At 34.0% G+C, this 14,911-nt stretch overlaps 1 protein-coding gene across 16 annotated transcripts in view; it reads left to right on the top strand.

The window, feature by feature from the left end:
- Positions 1-3,596, top strand: part of LOC127564017 (ankyrin repeat domain-containing protein 26-like) — a 114,974-nt gene extending 111,378 nt beyond the window's left edge. For 15 of the 16 annotated variants that reach the window (XM_052000240.1, XM_052000244.1, XM_052000238.1 and 12 more), the window contains one exon: positions 2,175-2,868. In XM_052000240.1, the coding sequence (XP_051856200.1) occupies positions 2,175-2,459 (285 nt within the window). In that variant the 3' untranslated portion in view covers positions 2,460-2,868. Of the gene's footprint in view, positions 1-2,174; positions 2,869-3,383 lie in introns of those variants that run through there. The other variant, XM_052000232.1, reaches the window with a different exon arrangement.
- Positions 3,597-14,911: the final 11,315 nt, after the last annotated feature.

The raw sequence follows: 14,911 nt of genomic DNA, 5'->3' as shown, positions 1-14,911 counted from the left end.
TATTTGAGTGTTTGATAGAGACCATATTTCTAAAATATTTAGAGAATTGACTCAAATTTATAAGAACTTTATAATTTATAGCTTTATAATCTACTTTCCAATTGATAAATGGTCAAAGGATTTTCAGACAAAGAAATTAGAACCATTTCTAACCATAAGAAAAGGTGCTCTAAATCACTATTCTGATCACAGAAATGCAAATTAAGGCCACTCTGAGACACCACTACACACCTCTCAGATTGGCTAAGATGACAGGAAAAAAAAATAGTAATGAATATTGGAAGGAATCTTGGAAAACTGGGATACGGATAACATTGTTAGTCAAACTATGAACAGATACAACCATTCTGGAGAGCAATTTGGATCTATGCTCAAAAAGTTATCAAACAATGCATCCCTTTTGATCTAGCAGTGCTACTACTGGGCCTGTATCCCAAAGAGATCTTAAAAGAAGGAAAGAAACCCACAAGTGCAAAAATGTTTGTGGCAGCCCTTATCATAGTGGCAAGAACCTGGAACTGAGTGGATGACCGCCCATGTGGAGAATAGCTGAATAAGTTTTGGTATATGAATGTTATGGAATATTATTGTTTTATAAGAAATGATCAGGATGATTTTAGAGAGGCCTGGAGAGACTGACATGAACTGATATATGAAATAAAATGAGCAGAACCAGGAGATCATGGTACATGGCAACAGGAAGATTATATGATCAATTTGGATGAATGTGACTCTTTCCAAGAATGAGTTGATTGATGCCAGTGCCAATGATCTACCCCCAGAGAGAGGATTGTGGGAACTGAATATGGATCACAAAATTACATTATCACTCTTTTGGTGGTGTTCGCTTGTGTTTTGTTTTCTTACTCATTTTCTTTCCCTTTTGATCTGATTTTACTTGTACAGCAATAGAATTATATAAATGTTTACATATATTGGATTTAACATAAATTTTAATATGTATAACATATATTAGATTGCTTGCCATCTAAGGAGAGGGTGGGAAGAAGGAGGGGAAAATCTGAACCAAAAGGTATGCAAGGATCATTGTTATCCATGCGTATGTTTAAAAAAAAAAACTTTAAAAAAGATTAATCAATGAGATGGAAAAGGACAATGACCAATGGTGAAAGAGATTTGGGAAAACTGAGACATTAATGGCTGTTGGTGGAGTTATGAACTGATTGAAAAAATCATGTATACTCTTTGACCTAGTAATACCACTATTAGGTCTGCATCTCCCCCAAAAATAAAAAAAAAGGAAATGCATATATGTACATACACACACACACACACAGAGACACACAGACACACATACATATATTATATATATGTATATGTATATATATATATATAAATCTGTATTCAGCTCTCTTTGGGGGATAAAGAAATGAAAATTGAGGAGATGCCCATCAGTGTAGGAATGGCTAAAGAAATTACTGTATCTGATAATAATGGAATACTATTATTCTATTTAAAATGATGAGCAAGATGCCCTCAGAAAAACATGGAAAGACATGAACCAATGTAAAATGAAATGGATTGTGTACAAAATACTAGCAATATGGCACAAAGATCAGTTGTGAATGACTTGGGTATTCTCTCAGCAATACAATGATGCAAGACAACTCTGAAGGACTTATGATGAAAAAATTCTATATATCTTTAGAGAAAGAACTGATGATGTCACACATTGAAACATACTTTTTTGGCTTTATTTTTCTTAAGGATTTTTTGGGGGTCTATGTTTTCTTCTACAACATGGTTATTATTAACATTTTTTTGGCACGACTACACACAAATTACCTATATTAAATTGTTTACCTTCTCAATGGGGGCTAAGAGAAGGAAGGAAAGGCATTTGAAATTCAAAGTTTTGAAAATGAATGCTAAAAATCATTTTACATGTAGCTGGAGGAAAATAAAACACTAAAAAAATTTAACTTTTTTTGTATATATATATATATATCCATACACACACACACACACACACACACACACACACATACACACATATATATATATATGTAAATTCACATGATCATGATAATGGGTTTATTTTTTTAGGAATTTAGAATAGTTCTTTGAATCACTGACTGAAATTAAAAAGAAAACTAACAGGTTAGAGTCAGACTTTTTTGTTAACTCTCTAATTTGTTTTCCATTTGGTTTAGACACAGGGAACAGAAAAAGATAATTTTAATGAACAAATGGAGTATCAACTTCAAAGACTGAATGCTGAACTCTACAAAATGAAAATCTCAAATGAAAAGTATATAGCATCCCTAGAGATACAGGACATGGGGTCAAGATGGAGGAGAGGAGACAGGTCTTTATCTGAGCTCCTCCTGGAGCCCCTCAGATCAGCAACAGATCAAACCACTGCACTGGCTTGGTGGGACATAATCCACAAGTATTTGGCTGATAACAAATGTGGAACAGAAGAAATTTGGGAATAACTTATGAAAAGGTCTGTTTTAATCAAGTGTGGGGAGGAGGGATGTGGTGGCTGACACAGGCACAACACAGGGACCAGGGATATGTGGCATCAATGGGCAAGGAATCTATCAGGAAACTCTTAGGCAAAATACAGTAGTATTGGTTACTCTGTCCTGCCAAGCTAGTGGATCAGCAGATTAGTTGTGAGACATTCAATGCAAATACAAAAGGTAGATATTGAGCCTCTGAATCCCAGAATAACAGGGGACCAGGCCATGCCCACCCAGTACTGAAATGAAGTCAGCAGCACTGGCCCAGGGCAGCCTAAAGCTGCTGTCATCTGTAGAGAAAACTTGGGATAATGTCCCCATTGCCCTAAGAGAAGACCTCAAACTTTACAAAAAGTGAGCAAAAAAAAGCAAAAGGAACTCTGCCCATAAGATAGCTTTTATGGAAAAAAAAGAGAATAGACCTCAAAACCTGAGTATCCTAAAAAACAAATCATCTCCAGATGAATCCTCAAAGGGTTGGTTCCCATCTCACAACACTGTCTTGGAAGAACTAAAAAAAGGTATCTTAAAAGAGAGTTTGGAGCAAAATGGGGAGAGGAAAGGAGAACTTTGCAAGACAGTTTGGAAAATTATCTGAAGAAAATACCAGGTTGTATTTTCACAGATGAATGCCCCAACACCAGCCCTGGGATGTTGTATTCTTCTCATTATCTGCACCTCAATTCTCTGAGCCTGAGTTAACTTTCTTTGATTAACCTTACATTCATTTTCTTTCCAAATGGTCCCCCAACTGAGAATTATTTGAATTTGTGAATCTTATTTTATAAGCTTTGGGTCACTCAAAATCAATTTTCATAAATATCATATGAACTTAATTTAACATTTTTAAAAGACTATTGATTATGTTTCTCCACTTTCTTTTTGTTTTGTCAGGTCCAGAGATTCAGCAGTAGAATTGCCAGTTCCTCATTTTCAATGAGCTAGCCAACGTAGTTAATTGTAAACTTCCCATTGATGAGGTTAAAATAGATTTTTTTTTTGTTTTAAAGTTGTTTAACAAGGAGCAATTAAATGATCATTTATTAATTTATTAATAAATTCCTCAGCAGAGAAATCTCTTAAAATTGGATTGAATGGGAACTTTCAGTGGTTCACACTGTCTCAAGGAACTCAGGATTAAGGTCAATCCCTTGATTTTATGGAAGAGATTCCCCACTTCATTGTTCTGCCCCAACACCTTCAAAGAGCAATAACTAAGAAACTAATAAAACTAATAAAATAATAAGAGTAGAACCACCAGCCTTAGGGAGAGCGATTTCCTACCACAATAGTAAGCATTCCAGGCATATGATCATTGTGGGAGCAATCATATCTTATTCTGATTGAAGAAAACTCATTTTCGTTTTACATAGATGAGGAAAGGAAAAGACTTAATATTTACTATGATTGTCAGTTATTGAAAATCAGAGCTAAATTCTCAGGAAGTTTAAAATTTGCTTCATGTTTTCTTATTTAAAACATCTTTCTCTCCTTGTTGACCAGTTTTGGAAACTAGAAATTAAGTACAGAAATTAAGAATAGGAAGTACTGGAGATTTTGTCAAAATAAATCCCTAAATACTGGATCTAAGCTGTAAGAAATATATTTACGTGGCAGGTCTCAGGCAACTAGGAAAATACCTCCTTAACTTTGATATTCAAAAAAGGTAATCTCCAATACCCTCCTTTGGGGAACTTTATTTCCCTATCCTTAATTTATTGTTTTATAATAATTTATTAATAATTTAATAAGTTAAGGTTGGGGAAATAAAATCTGTACTTTAAGCATAAATTAAGAGTAAATGATTTTGGAATTTCAAAAAGTAAATTTCTAAGAGCATCTTAATCCCAGTGAAATAGAAAAGATTGAGGAAATGTGAAGTATTGGACACAGTGCTTGCCTTGTATAAAGAATGAGCACTTTACTATTGAGACTTTGTGGGAATTCAACTGAGGAAAAATGCTACTGCCTTTATAGGTATTTTTTTCTAAATGGCATGGAATGTTAACAAAATTGAAATATACATAAATACATACACACACACATAATATGAAACATTTTAAATTATTTCTAAAAACAGACTTACTTTCAAGATCTATAAACTACTGTGATTAGCATGAAAATTCCAGAGGGTAATGAAATAAATGATTTTCTATGATTTGCTGTTTGGTGATGTTTTAGATGCAATAAAGCTAAAAAAAACTTAAAGCAAATTTCTTCCTCTTTTCAATGTAAATAGTGTTACATTATATATATGTGTGTGTGTGTGTGTGTGTACATATGTATATATATATACATATATACATATGTACACACACACACATATATATGTGTGTAGCATGATTATTGGAGTTCAACTATAGATGTGTGCAAAGCACATAGAAGTATCCAGGAAAATGATATTATAAGGAACTTAATTTATATCTGTATGTCTACTTGGGAGGATGATACCTCTAAGGTATAAGAAAATTTTCATTTATTATGACATTATGAGATAATGTATTTGATAATATTTTAAAATGATGAAATTAAGAGGTTAGAGAGGAATATATTAGGAGAAGTGGAATGGTATAAATTATCTGCCATAAAAAAGAGGCAAGAAAAAGCTTTTACAGTGGAGGGGAAGACATAGAAGATAAGGGGAATGAGTGAAGCTTACTTTTATCAAAATTGGCTCAAAGAGGAAAAACACTCAATATGGATTTGGAAATTCTATCTTACCCTGCAGGAAAATAGGAAAAGAATGGATATGGAAAAAGGGGAAGATGATAAAAAGAAAAGAAAGGGCATATTGGGAACTGGAGTGATCAATGGGAAAGCACTTTTCAGGATGGACAGAGGGAAAAGAGAAACTGAGGGGAAATACAATTAGCAATTGTAATTGTAAAAAAATTTTTTCAAGCAATTTATGTGATAAGGCCTCATGTCTCAAAGAGGGAACTGAGTCATATTTATAAAAATTGTATTTATATAGAGAGTCATATTTATAAAAAGCCTTGCCCCAATTGATAAATGATCAAAAGCATACTTAAAGGGTTATAAATCCATGCATATCCATTGACCTAAGAATACCACTACTAGACATGAATACCAAAAGAGATATCAAAAAACAAAAGAAAAATGACCTATATATATATATATATATATATATATATATATATATATATATATATATATATATATATATATATGCAAAAATTGATGGAAGCTTCTCAGAGCAAAAAATTAGAAATTGAGGGAATGGCCATCAATTGGGCAATGACTGAACAAATTGCGGTCTATGATTATGATGTCATTATTTTATGGGAAATGATAAGCAAGATGCTGTGAAAAAAAAATCTGGAAAGTCCTACATGAAATGAAAAGAGAAATGTACTGTTTGCAAAATAATAGCAATGTTCTGTGATTACCAGCTATAAATCACTTTGCTATTATCAGAAATAAAGGAACTACTCTGAAGAATCCTCCCCCTACCCAGAGAAGGAAGTGATTTTTCTGAATATATGTGGAAACAAACTTCATCTTTATCTCTCTCTTTGTACTTTATCATTTGGGTGGGAGAGCTATATTTTCTTTCACAACATGAATTTGTAGAAATGTTTTCCATAACTTCATGTCCGGCTTCTTAATAGGGGTTGGGGGAGTAGATAAGGGAGACAGCCTGGTACTCAAAAAATTTAAAAACAAAGGTAAAAAAGTGTTTTAAATGAAACTGGGGGAAAATGTTGAATATTTTAAAAAAAACTAATTAAAATTTTTAAGAATAACTGATTGGATTCTTTTCTCTGAGAAATACTTGTTAGTCATATGAAACACGTTCCAAATTCTTAGTTATTTGAGAAATGCAAATTAAAATAACTCTGAGGTTGATTGTCAAAAAGAAAAATGCTTGAAGGAAAATGCTTGAAAAAGCAGGCATACCCTGTTTAATAAGTACACAGTAATACACTGCTCATGTTGTTGTGAGTTGCCGTCGCCATTCTGGATGGCACTTTGGGAAATATATTCCATTTTCTTGAATCATGTACAACTTTGACTTAATAATTCTTAGAATCCTATATGTGAAGAGATCAAAGAAAAAGGATCCATACATATAAAACATTTAAGACATTTTTTGGAAGGCTGGGGCAATGAAATGAATCTTGAAATTTGGATAATAGCTGACAAACAATGGTATGTAAACATAGCAGAAGACTTCTCTGCCATAAGAAGTAATGGAAGATGCTCTAAGAGGAACGTGGGAAGATTGGTATGAACTTATGTAGCGTGAAAGACGGAAAACAATATAAGGACAAAATAACTTTAATGCACTTAATATGAAGAATTCAACAACCAGCCATGATTCCTATGTGCAAGTAACAATCTTGACAAGATAATTAAAGATAGGTAGGTAATTAAAGATTAGAAAAATATGATTACAGATGGAAGAATTTTAATAAGTGGATTGATGTCTATGGAAACAGCATGGGGGCTTCACTCTATAACAGAGTTGATAAGAATTTTAGTTCCTTGATTTTAAGGGTGACAATCTGGTTCATTCTCATGAGGGAGATAAGTACAACAAGTGGAAGATGAAATAGCATTGGCTATCTCTGTTGTTTGCCATGGGACTTTCCTAAGGATAATATTGAACTCAAGTTTTCCCCATTGCTACAGATGTTTGAGGACCCCAGCATCTAAGTTATCATGATTTAGCAAACTGTAAACTCACCATGCAATTTTGCTTGAAAGAAATGGCATCTTAGTTTAGTTTGCTTCATTGCATCTTATGTAATCAGTTGCATAAAAAGCTGCTTTGAATGACAAATGCATCTTTACAATGACAGATTGACCTCCTTATCGGTTTTGCTAATTGTATATCCTTTGCTTTAAAAAATCTATAAAGCTCATGAACCTCAACTTTTCTTTACTGCAAATCATTTTTACAACAAAATATATTTTTGGCCATAGATAATATGAGGATTTGTTTAGTTGGTTTACATAGATTTGATTCATTGATTTTGTTTTTCTTTCAAATAGGGGGAAATGCTGGAAGGAAGAGAAAACGAAAGCTTATTAACAAAAACAATAAAATGAAAATGAAATAAAAAATGTTTTGCTATTGTATAAACTGCTCCAGAAATAAACTGGTTCTGTTCATTTTACTGTTGGCATCAGTTGATAGTCTTTAAGATTTTTTGTTCCCTTCTAGAGTTGAATTCTCAAACAGAATAAAGGTGTTCACTGAAAATCACAGTATTCAAATAATTCAGTCAGTTGACAAGCTTTTCTTAGTCACCTATGATGTTTGAGGCCACTGTGCTAGATGCAGGAAACACAAACACAAGAGTTGGGGCAAAGCGTAAAGAGTCCAGAAGGATAACTAAAAAACTGACTTCACAACTCAACTCATGTAGACTATTGTTTGCTGCCATCCTTAAAATTTTTTGTGTGTAATGAACCAAATATTCATGGGTTTCTTGTCCCATTAAAAGCCAATTAAGTCAGCAAAAAAAATTTTAGGGACACACTTAAAACCAAAATTGAAAATCTCCAAATCAGAATTGATATTAAAAAAAAAAAAAAAAAAAACATTGAACACTTGGTTCTACTTTTACATATCTCTTACTGCTGCCTAGGCAGTTAATCTACAATTAACACAGTCTGCAATTATGTCAGCAAAAGTTTGTTGTGCTTTCATTATTATGATTAATATTATGTAAGTAGCAACATTTTCAGGAATACTTGATAATTATTGAGGTGGTGTAAGGTCCATAGTGTTGGAGAATCAGATTGTTGAAACCCAAACTTCTGGAGGTTTAGCAATGTGAACCTCCTTGAGATACAAGGAGACAGAAGCAGTTACTGTTCTCTGACCTCCCCACTGAGAGGCAGTTGCATTGTCTGACCTACCCTTCCCTCTTGCCTCCAATTTATTTCATTCCCAATTCACAAGGAACATCTGCCTTAGTAAAGAAAAGCTGCTTTGCAACTTCAAGTATTAAGGATTCACAGCTGTGGAGGATCTTGGAGAACTGACCTGCCCCTTTATGTAGGCATGGTCCTTAACAATTCCCCAGTTTTTTTGGCTTTATCATCCTTTCACATGAAGAGATCCCTTCTACATTGGAATAATATAGGCTTCTATGCCTAGAAGATGGCCTATTGTGAGTTGCTGTTGCTTTAAAAAAAATAATCTTGTACTTAATTTTGTGAGAAGGTTACAACTGTTAGCTATTTTGGCAGAGTTGCCCAATTCTCGTTTTAATTTTGTAGCGACAACTCTATCCATTTAAAAGCTATAGGCAAATAAAAACCAGAATATTTATCTTGAGGTCCATTCAGTATTTGCAATTTTTGCTTTTAACAGATAACACAGATATTTGCAATATCAAGGCAAGAACCTTGTCTAAACATCCCCAGAATTATGACCGCTGATCTGCCTGGAGAGAGAGGAACAGGAAAAAGAATATGTCTGAAATCAAAGCAAACGACTGGTAAAAAGGCCAATTTGTTGTACACAGTATAGAGCAGGAGAAGACTCTGGTAACCATAGAAAATGAAACTCAGCATCCAATTTGCTCAAAGTTTTATATCTATAGCCATATCTACATATATACTATTTTTTCTTTAGTGGAATTTAGTAAGGACTTCCCTGCCCCATACGAATCCTAAGTGCTTGGAAACACTTTATTTGTCCATATTTTAATGCTTTCCCTTCTTTAATATCTCTTTGGGATATAAGCCCAGTAGAAACACTGCTGGATCAAAAGGTATGAAGCAAAAGTTTGATAACTTTTTGAGTATAGTTCCAAATTGTTCTCCAGAATGGCTGGATTCGTTCACAACTCCACCAATAATGCATCAGTGTCCCAGTTTCCCCACATCCCCTCCAACACTGGTCATCTTTCCCTGTCATCTTAGCCAATCTGACAAGTGTATAGTCGTATCTCAGAATTATCTTAATTTGCATTTCTCTGATCAACAGTGATTTGGAGCATCTTTTCATATGGCTAGAAATAGTTTCAATTTCTTCATCTGAGAAGTGTCTGTTCATATCCTTTGACCATTTATCAATTGAAGAATGGCTTGATTTCTTATAAATTAGAGTCAATTCTCTACATATTTTGGAAATGAGGCTTTTAGCAGAACCTTTGACTGTAAAAATGTTTTTCCAGTTTATTGCTTCCCTTCTAATCTTGTCTGCATTGGTTTTGTATATATAAAAACTTTTCAATTTGATATAATCAAAATTTTCTATTTTGTGATCAGTAATGATCTCTAGTTCTTCTTTGGTCATAAATTCATTTCTCTTCCATAGTTCTGAGAGGTAAACTATCCTGTGTTCTTCTAATTAATTTATAATCTCATTCTTTATGCCAAGTTCATGAACCCATTTGGACCTTATCTTGGTGTACGGTGTTAAGTGTGGGTCAATGCCTAATTTCTGCCATACTAGTTTCCAATTTTTCCCAGCAATTTTTGTCAAACAGTGAGTTCTTATCCCAAAAGCTGGGGTCTTTGGGTTTGTCAAACACTAGAGTATTAAAGTTGTCTGTTTTGTCTTTTGAACCTAACCTATCCCACTGATCAACTAATCTATTTCTTAGCCAATACCAAATAGTTTTGGTAACTGCTGCTTTATCAAAGCTAGCATTTCTAATACAATATTGAATAATAACGGTGATAGTGGGCAATCTTTTGCACTCCTGATCTTATTGGGAATGGTTGCAGTTTGTCCCCATTACATATGATGCTTACTGATGGTTTTAAATAGATGTTACTGATTATTTAAGGAAAAGTCCATTTATTCCTATACTCTGAAGTGTTTTTTAATAGGAATGGATGTTGGATTTTATTAAATGCTTTTTTCTGCATCTATTGAGATGATCATATGGTTTTTGTTAATTTGGTTATTAATATGGCCAACTATACTGATAGTTTTCCTAATATTGAACCAGCCCTGCATTCCTGGTATAAATCCTACTTGATCATGGTTATTATCCTGGGCTTGATTTTCTGGAGTCTTTTTGCTAATATCTTTGTGGGATACGAGAGAGAGGGATTATGGGTTTTCTCCCATAGTGCTCTCTGGCCCAAAGAGCTTCAAGGGAGGTGTGAACTCATTGAACTTAGTTCTACTTAGTACCTTGTTTCAGGTTCTGCCCAAAACATCTTCTTGTAAGATTAGATCAACTCTAATTAGTTAGCAGTTAGTAAGGATTCCAACATCTCCCCCTTTCTTTTGTTTTAAAACATAGGGGGTTTCTGAAGGGGTACACATAAATCCATCAATATGGGCCAGAACTTTGTAACAGATATACATGGTATACATAAATCCATCAATATGGGAGGCATTATACATAATTTACAAAAGCACACAGCAATATAACACAGGCTAGTGGTAATGTAACAAATAACATGAATCAACATGAAAATTTAACTACTGCAAAAGTCTCATCAACAATCTTTCATCTCAAGAAATCCAATGATTCTTGCAATTGCTTAAAATACATAAGCACATAGTAATATAACACAGGCTAGTAGTAATGTAACAACATAAATCGACCTGAAAATTTACAAATGTCCATAAGTCCTAGAAATAGTCCATAAGGAATCCATTGTCCATTAGTTCATGTGCCAGGAATCTAATAATTCCTGTAAGCTCTGAAGTACTGCAAAAAGTCTCATCAACAATTTTTCATCTCAGGGAACCCAATGATTTCTGAACATATCTCTATTTGTAAAATAGATATAATGGTATCTATTGGGCCTACTTAATGAGAGGCAGCATGATGGTGTAACAATTACCACCACTACCACCTTGGATCCAGAGTTAAGTGCGCACAAGTTCCTGCTCCAACACTTAATAGCTTCTGTGGCTCTGAATAAGACATTTAACAGTATACCTCAGTTTCCTCATTTGTAAAATGAGCTGGAGATGAAACTGACTAACCACTCTATCTCTCTGCCAAGAAAAACACTAAATGGAGTTATGAAGAGCTGGGCACAATTGACATCTGAACATATTTGGAGTTTACTTGATAACTTAAAAAACAGTTCACTACTCTTTTCTATATACTTTGTTATACTGTGGAAAACTGGCTTTCAGAGTAAGCGTCTACCTTTTGATCATCTATTTTTGTGTAAAATATGGTAAAATATATTGAGGAAAAGGGTAAAGAATCACTTTTTATTTTTCTGTATTGGACTGAGTTGAAATAAAGCTATGGAACAGCAGTAGAAACTATATAGTCACTGTCCAACTTACAAGGCAAAAGTCTCAAGTCCAGATGGCTACCCTCTCTTCATTTTGAAAAACAACAAAAACTTGTTCAGATAGTGAAGTTGTGAAAAGCAGGAACACAGGAAACTGAACATAGGTATAGGTCTGAAGAGGGCTTATCTGCCTGTTAGGTGAAAGTAGTTTTTACTGTTTGAAATTCCTTTTGGTTAACAGGCATCCTCTTTTCAAAATAGGGGTTTCTTTGATGTTTAAGTCACTCATATAATGTGAATCAGCCAGCATGCTTGCTTTCTAACACATAATACTAACAAAATGGATATTTTTTAAAAAGGTGGATGATTTGGAGCATCAAGTGCTTTGGGGGCATGGGACAGACTTGAGTTTGTGTTACAGTGAAAGCCTTAGAGCCACAGTAAGAGTGAGATGAGTGCCTAGTTAGAGGAGTACAAAAAGGATGCTGAGTTGCCATTTCAAGCATTGTCTATTTTGAACTTTTCTAAGGGGAGGAATTGTGGGATACGAGAGAGAGGGATTATGGGTTTTCTCCCATAGTGCTCTCTGGCCCAAAGAGCTTCAAGGGAGGTGTGAACTCATTGAACTTAGTTCTACTTAGTACCTTGTTTCAGGTTCTGCCCAAAACATCTTCTTGTAAGATTAGATCAACTCTAATTAGTTAGCAGTTAGTAAGGATTCCAACATATCTTATTTAAGATTTTAGCATTAATATTCATTAGGGAAATTGGTCTATAATTTTCTTTCTGTGTTTTCAACCTACCTGGTTTAGGTATCAGTACCATGTCTGTGTCATAAAAGGAGTTTGGTAGGACTCCTTCAATCCCTACTTTTTCAAATAGTTTATACAGCATTGGAGCTAATTGTTCTTTAAATGTTTGGTAGAATTCACAATTAAATCCATCTGGTCCTGGGGATTTTTTAAAAGGAGTTGATTAATAGCTTGTTCTATTTCTTTTTCTGAAATGGGATTATTTAAACAATTTACTTCCTCCTCTGTTAATCTGCGAAGCTTATATTTTTGGAGGTAGTCATCTATTTCACTTAGGTTATCAAATTTATTGGCATAAAGTTGGGCAAAGTAACCCCTTATTTTTTTAAATTTTCTCTTCATTGGTGGAAAGTTCTCCATTTTCATTTTTAAGACTACTAATTTGATTTTCCTCTCTCCTTTTTCTAATCAGATTTACCAAAGGTTTATCAATTTTATTGTTTTTTTTCATAAAACCAACTCTTAGTTTTATTTATTTGTTCAATAGTTTTTTTACTTTCAATATTATTAATTTCTCCTTTTAATTTTAGAATTTCAAGTTTAGTATTTGATTGGAGGGGGGTTAATTTGGTCTTTTTCTAGCTTTTTAAGTTGCAAGCCCAATTCATTGACCTTCTCTTTCTCTATTTTATTCAAGTAAGCCTCTAAGGATATAAAATTTCCCCTTATTACCGCTTTGCAGCTGCATCCCACAAATTTTGGTATGATGTCTTATCATTGTCATTATCTTGAGTGAAATTATTAATTGTGTCTATAATTTGCTGTTTTACCCAATCATTCCTTAAGATGAGATTATTTAGTTTCCAATTACTTTTTGGTCTATTTACCCCTAACTTTTTGTTGAATGTATTTTTATTTCCTCATGATCTGAAAAGAAAGTATTTACTATTTCTGCCTTCCTGCATTTAATTTTGAGGTCTTTGTGTCCTAATATATGGTCAATTTTTGTAGAGGTTCCATGAACTGCTGAGAGGAAAATATACTCCTTTCAGTTTTCTCCAAAGATCTATCATACCTAATTTTTCTAATATTCTATTTACCTCTTTAATTTCTATCTTATTTGTTTTGTGGTTTGATTTATCTAATTCTGAGAGTGCAATATTGAGATCTCCCCCATTATAGTTTTGCTGTCTATTTCTTCTTGCAACTCTCTTAACTTCTCCTTTAGGAAGTTAGATGCTATACCACTTGGTGCATATATGTTTAACATTGATATTGCTTCATTGTCTATTCAGGGGTCCTCAAACTATGACCTGTGGGCCAGATGTGGCAGCTGAGGACAATTATCTCCCTCACCCAGGGCTATGAAGTTTCTTTATTTAAAGGCTCACAAAACAAAGTTTTTGTTTTTACTATAGTCTGGCCCTCCAACACTCTGAGGGACAATGAACTGGCCCCCTATTGAAAAAATTTGAGGACCCCTGGTCTATAGTACCTTTAGCAAGATATAGTTTCCTTCCTTATCTGTTTTAATTAGATCAATTTTTTACTTTTGTTTGATCTGAGATAAGGATGGCTACCCCTGCTTTTTTGACTTCACCTGAAGCATTATAGATTCTGTTCCACCCTTTTACCTTTACTCTGTATGTATCTCCCTTTTTAAAATGTGTTTCCTATAAACAACATATTGTAGGGGTCTGACTTTTGATCCAGTCTGCTATCCGCCTCCGCTTTATGGGAGAGTTCATCCCATTCACATTTACGGTTAAAATGACTAATTCTGTATTTCTTGCCATTCTAATATCCCCAGACTATGCTGTTCTTTTTCTTGCCCTCTTTACCCCCTTCCCTAGTATTAAACTTATGGGTCTCACTTGCGTTATGCAGCTCTCCCTCTTTAGGATTCCTCTCTCCTCCCTTTGAATCCTTTTCCCTTTTTTGTATCCTTTCCTTATTACTCTTTTTCCTTTTCCCTTTTCCTCTCCCACTTTTTAATGAGGTGAGAGAAGATTCTCTGTAAAACAAATATGTCAATTATTTCCTCTTTGAGCCAACTCTGATGAGAGTAAGATTCACACAATGTTCCTGCCCCTCTCAAAGTTCCCTCGGATATGATAGGTTTCCTTTGCCTCTTCGTAGAATGAGTTTCCCTCTTTTTATCTCCTCTTTTCCCTTTTTCTGACACTATCCCTTTTCCATTTCTACTTCCCTTTTTTATGTTATATCAGTAAAATCAAATTATACATGTGGTTTTTATGTATATCCATAACAGAAATACAGTTCTCAAGAGTTCCTTTTACCTTTTTCTACTTCTCTTGAGTCCTATGGTTGGAGAGCAAATTTTTTGTTTAAATCTGTTTTTTTCCTTAGAAACAAATAGAATTCTTCTGTTTCATTAAATGTCCATCTCCCATGGAAATAAATGCTCAGCTTAGCTGGGTAGTTTATTCTTGGCTGCATTCTAAGTTCTTT

This window comes from Antechinus flavipes, chromosome 5, assembly GCF_016432865.1.
Source record: "Antechinus flavipes isolate AdamAnt ecotype Samford, QLD, Australia chromosome 5, AdamAnt_v2, whole genome shotgun sequence".
NCBI classification, from domain to species: Eukaryota; Metazoa; Chordata; class Mammalia; order Dasyuromorphia; family Dasyuridae; genus Antechinus; species Antechinus flavipes.
Note: the sequence above shows the minus strand (reverse complement) of the source record. Positions and strands in the feature narration are given on the sequence as shown.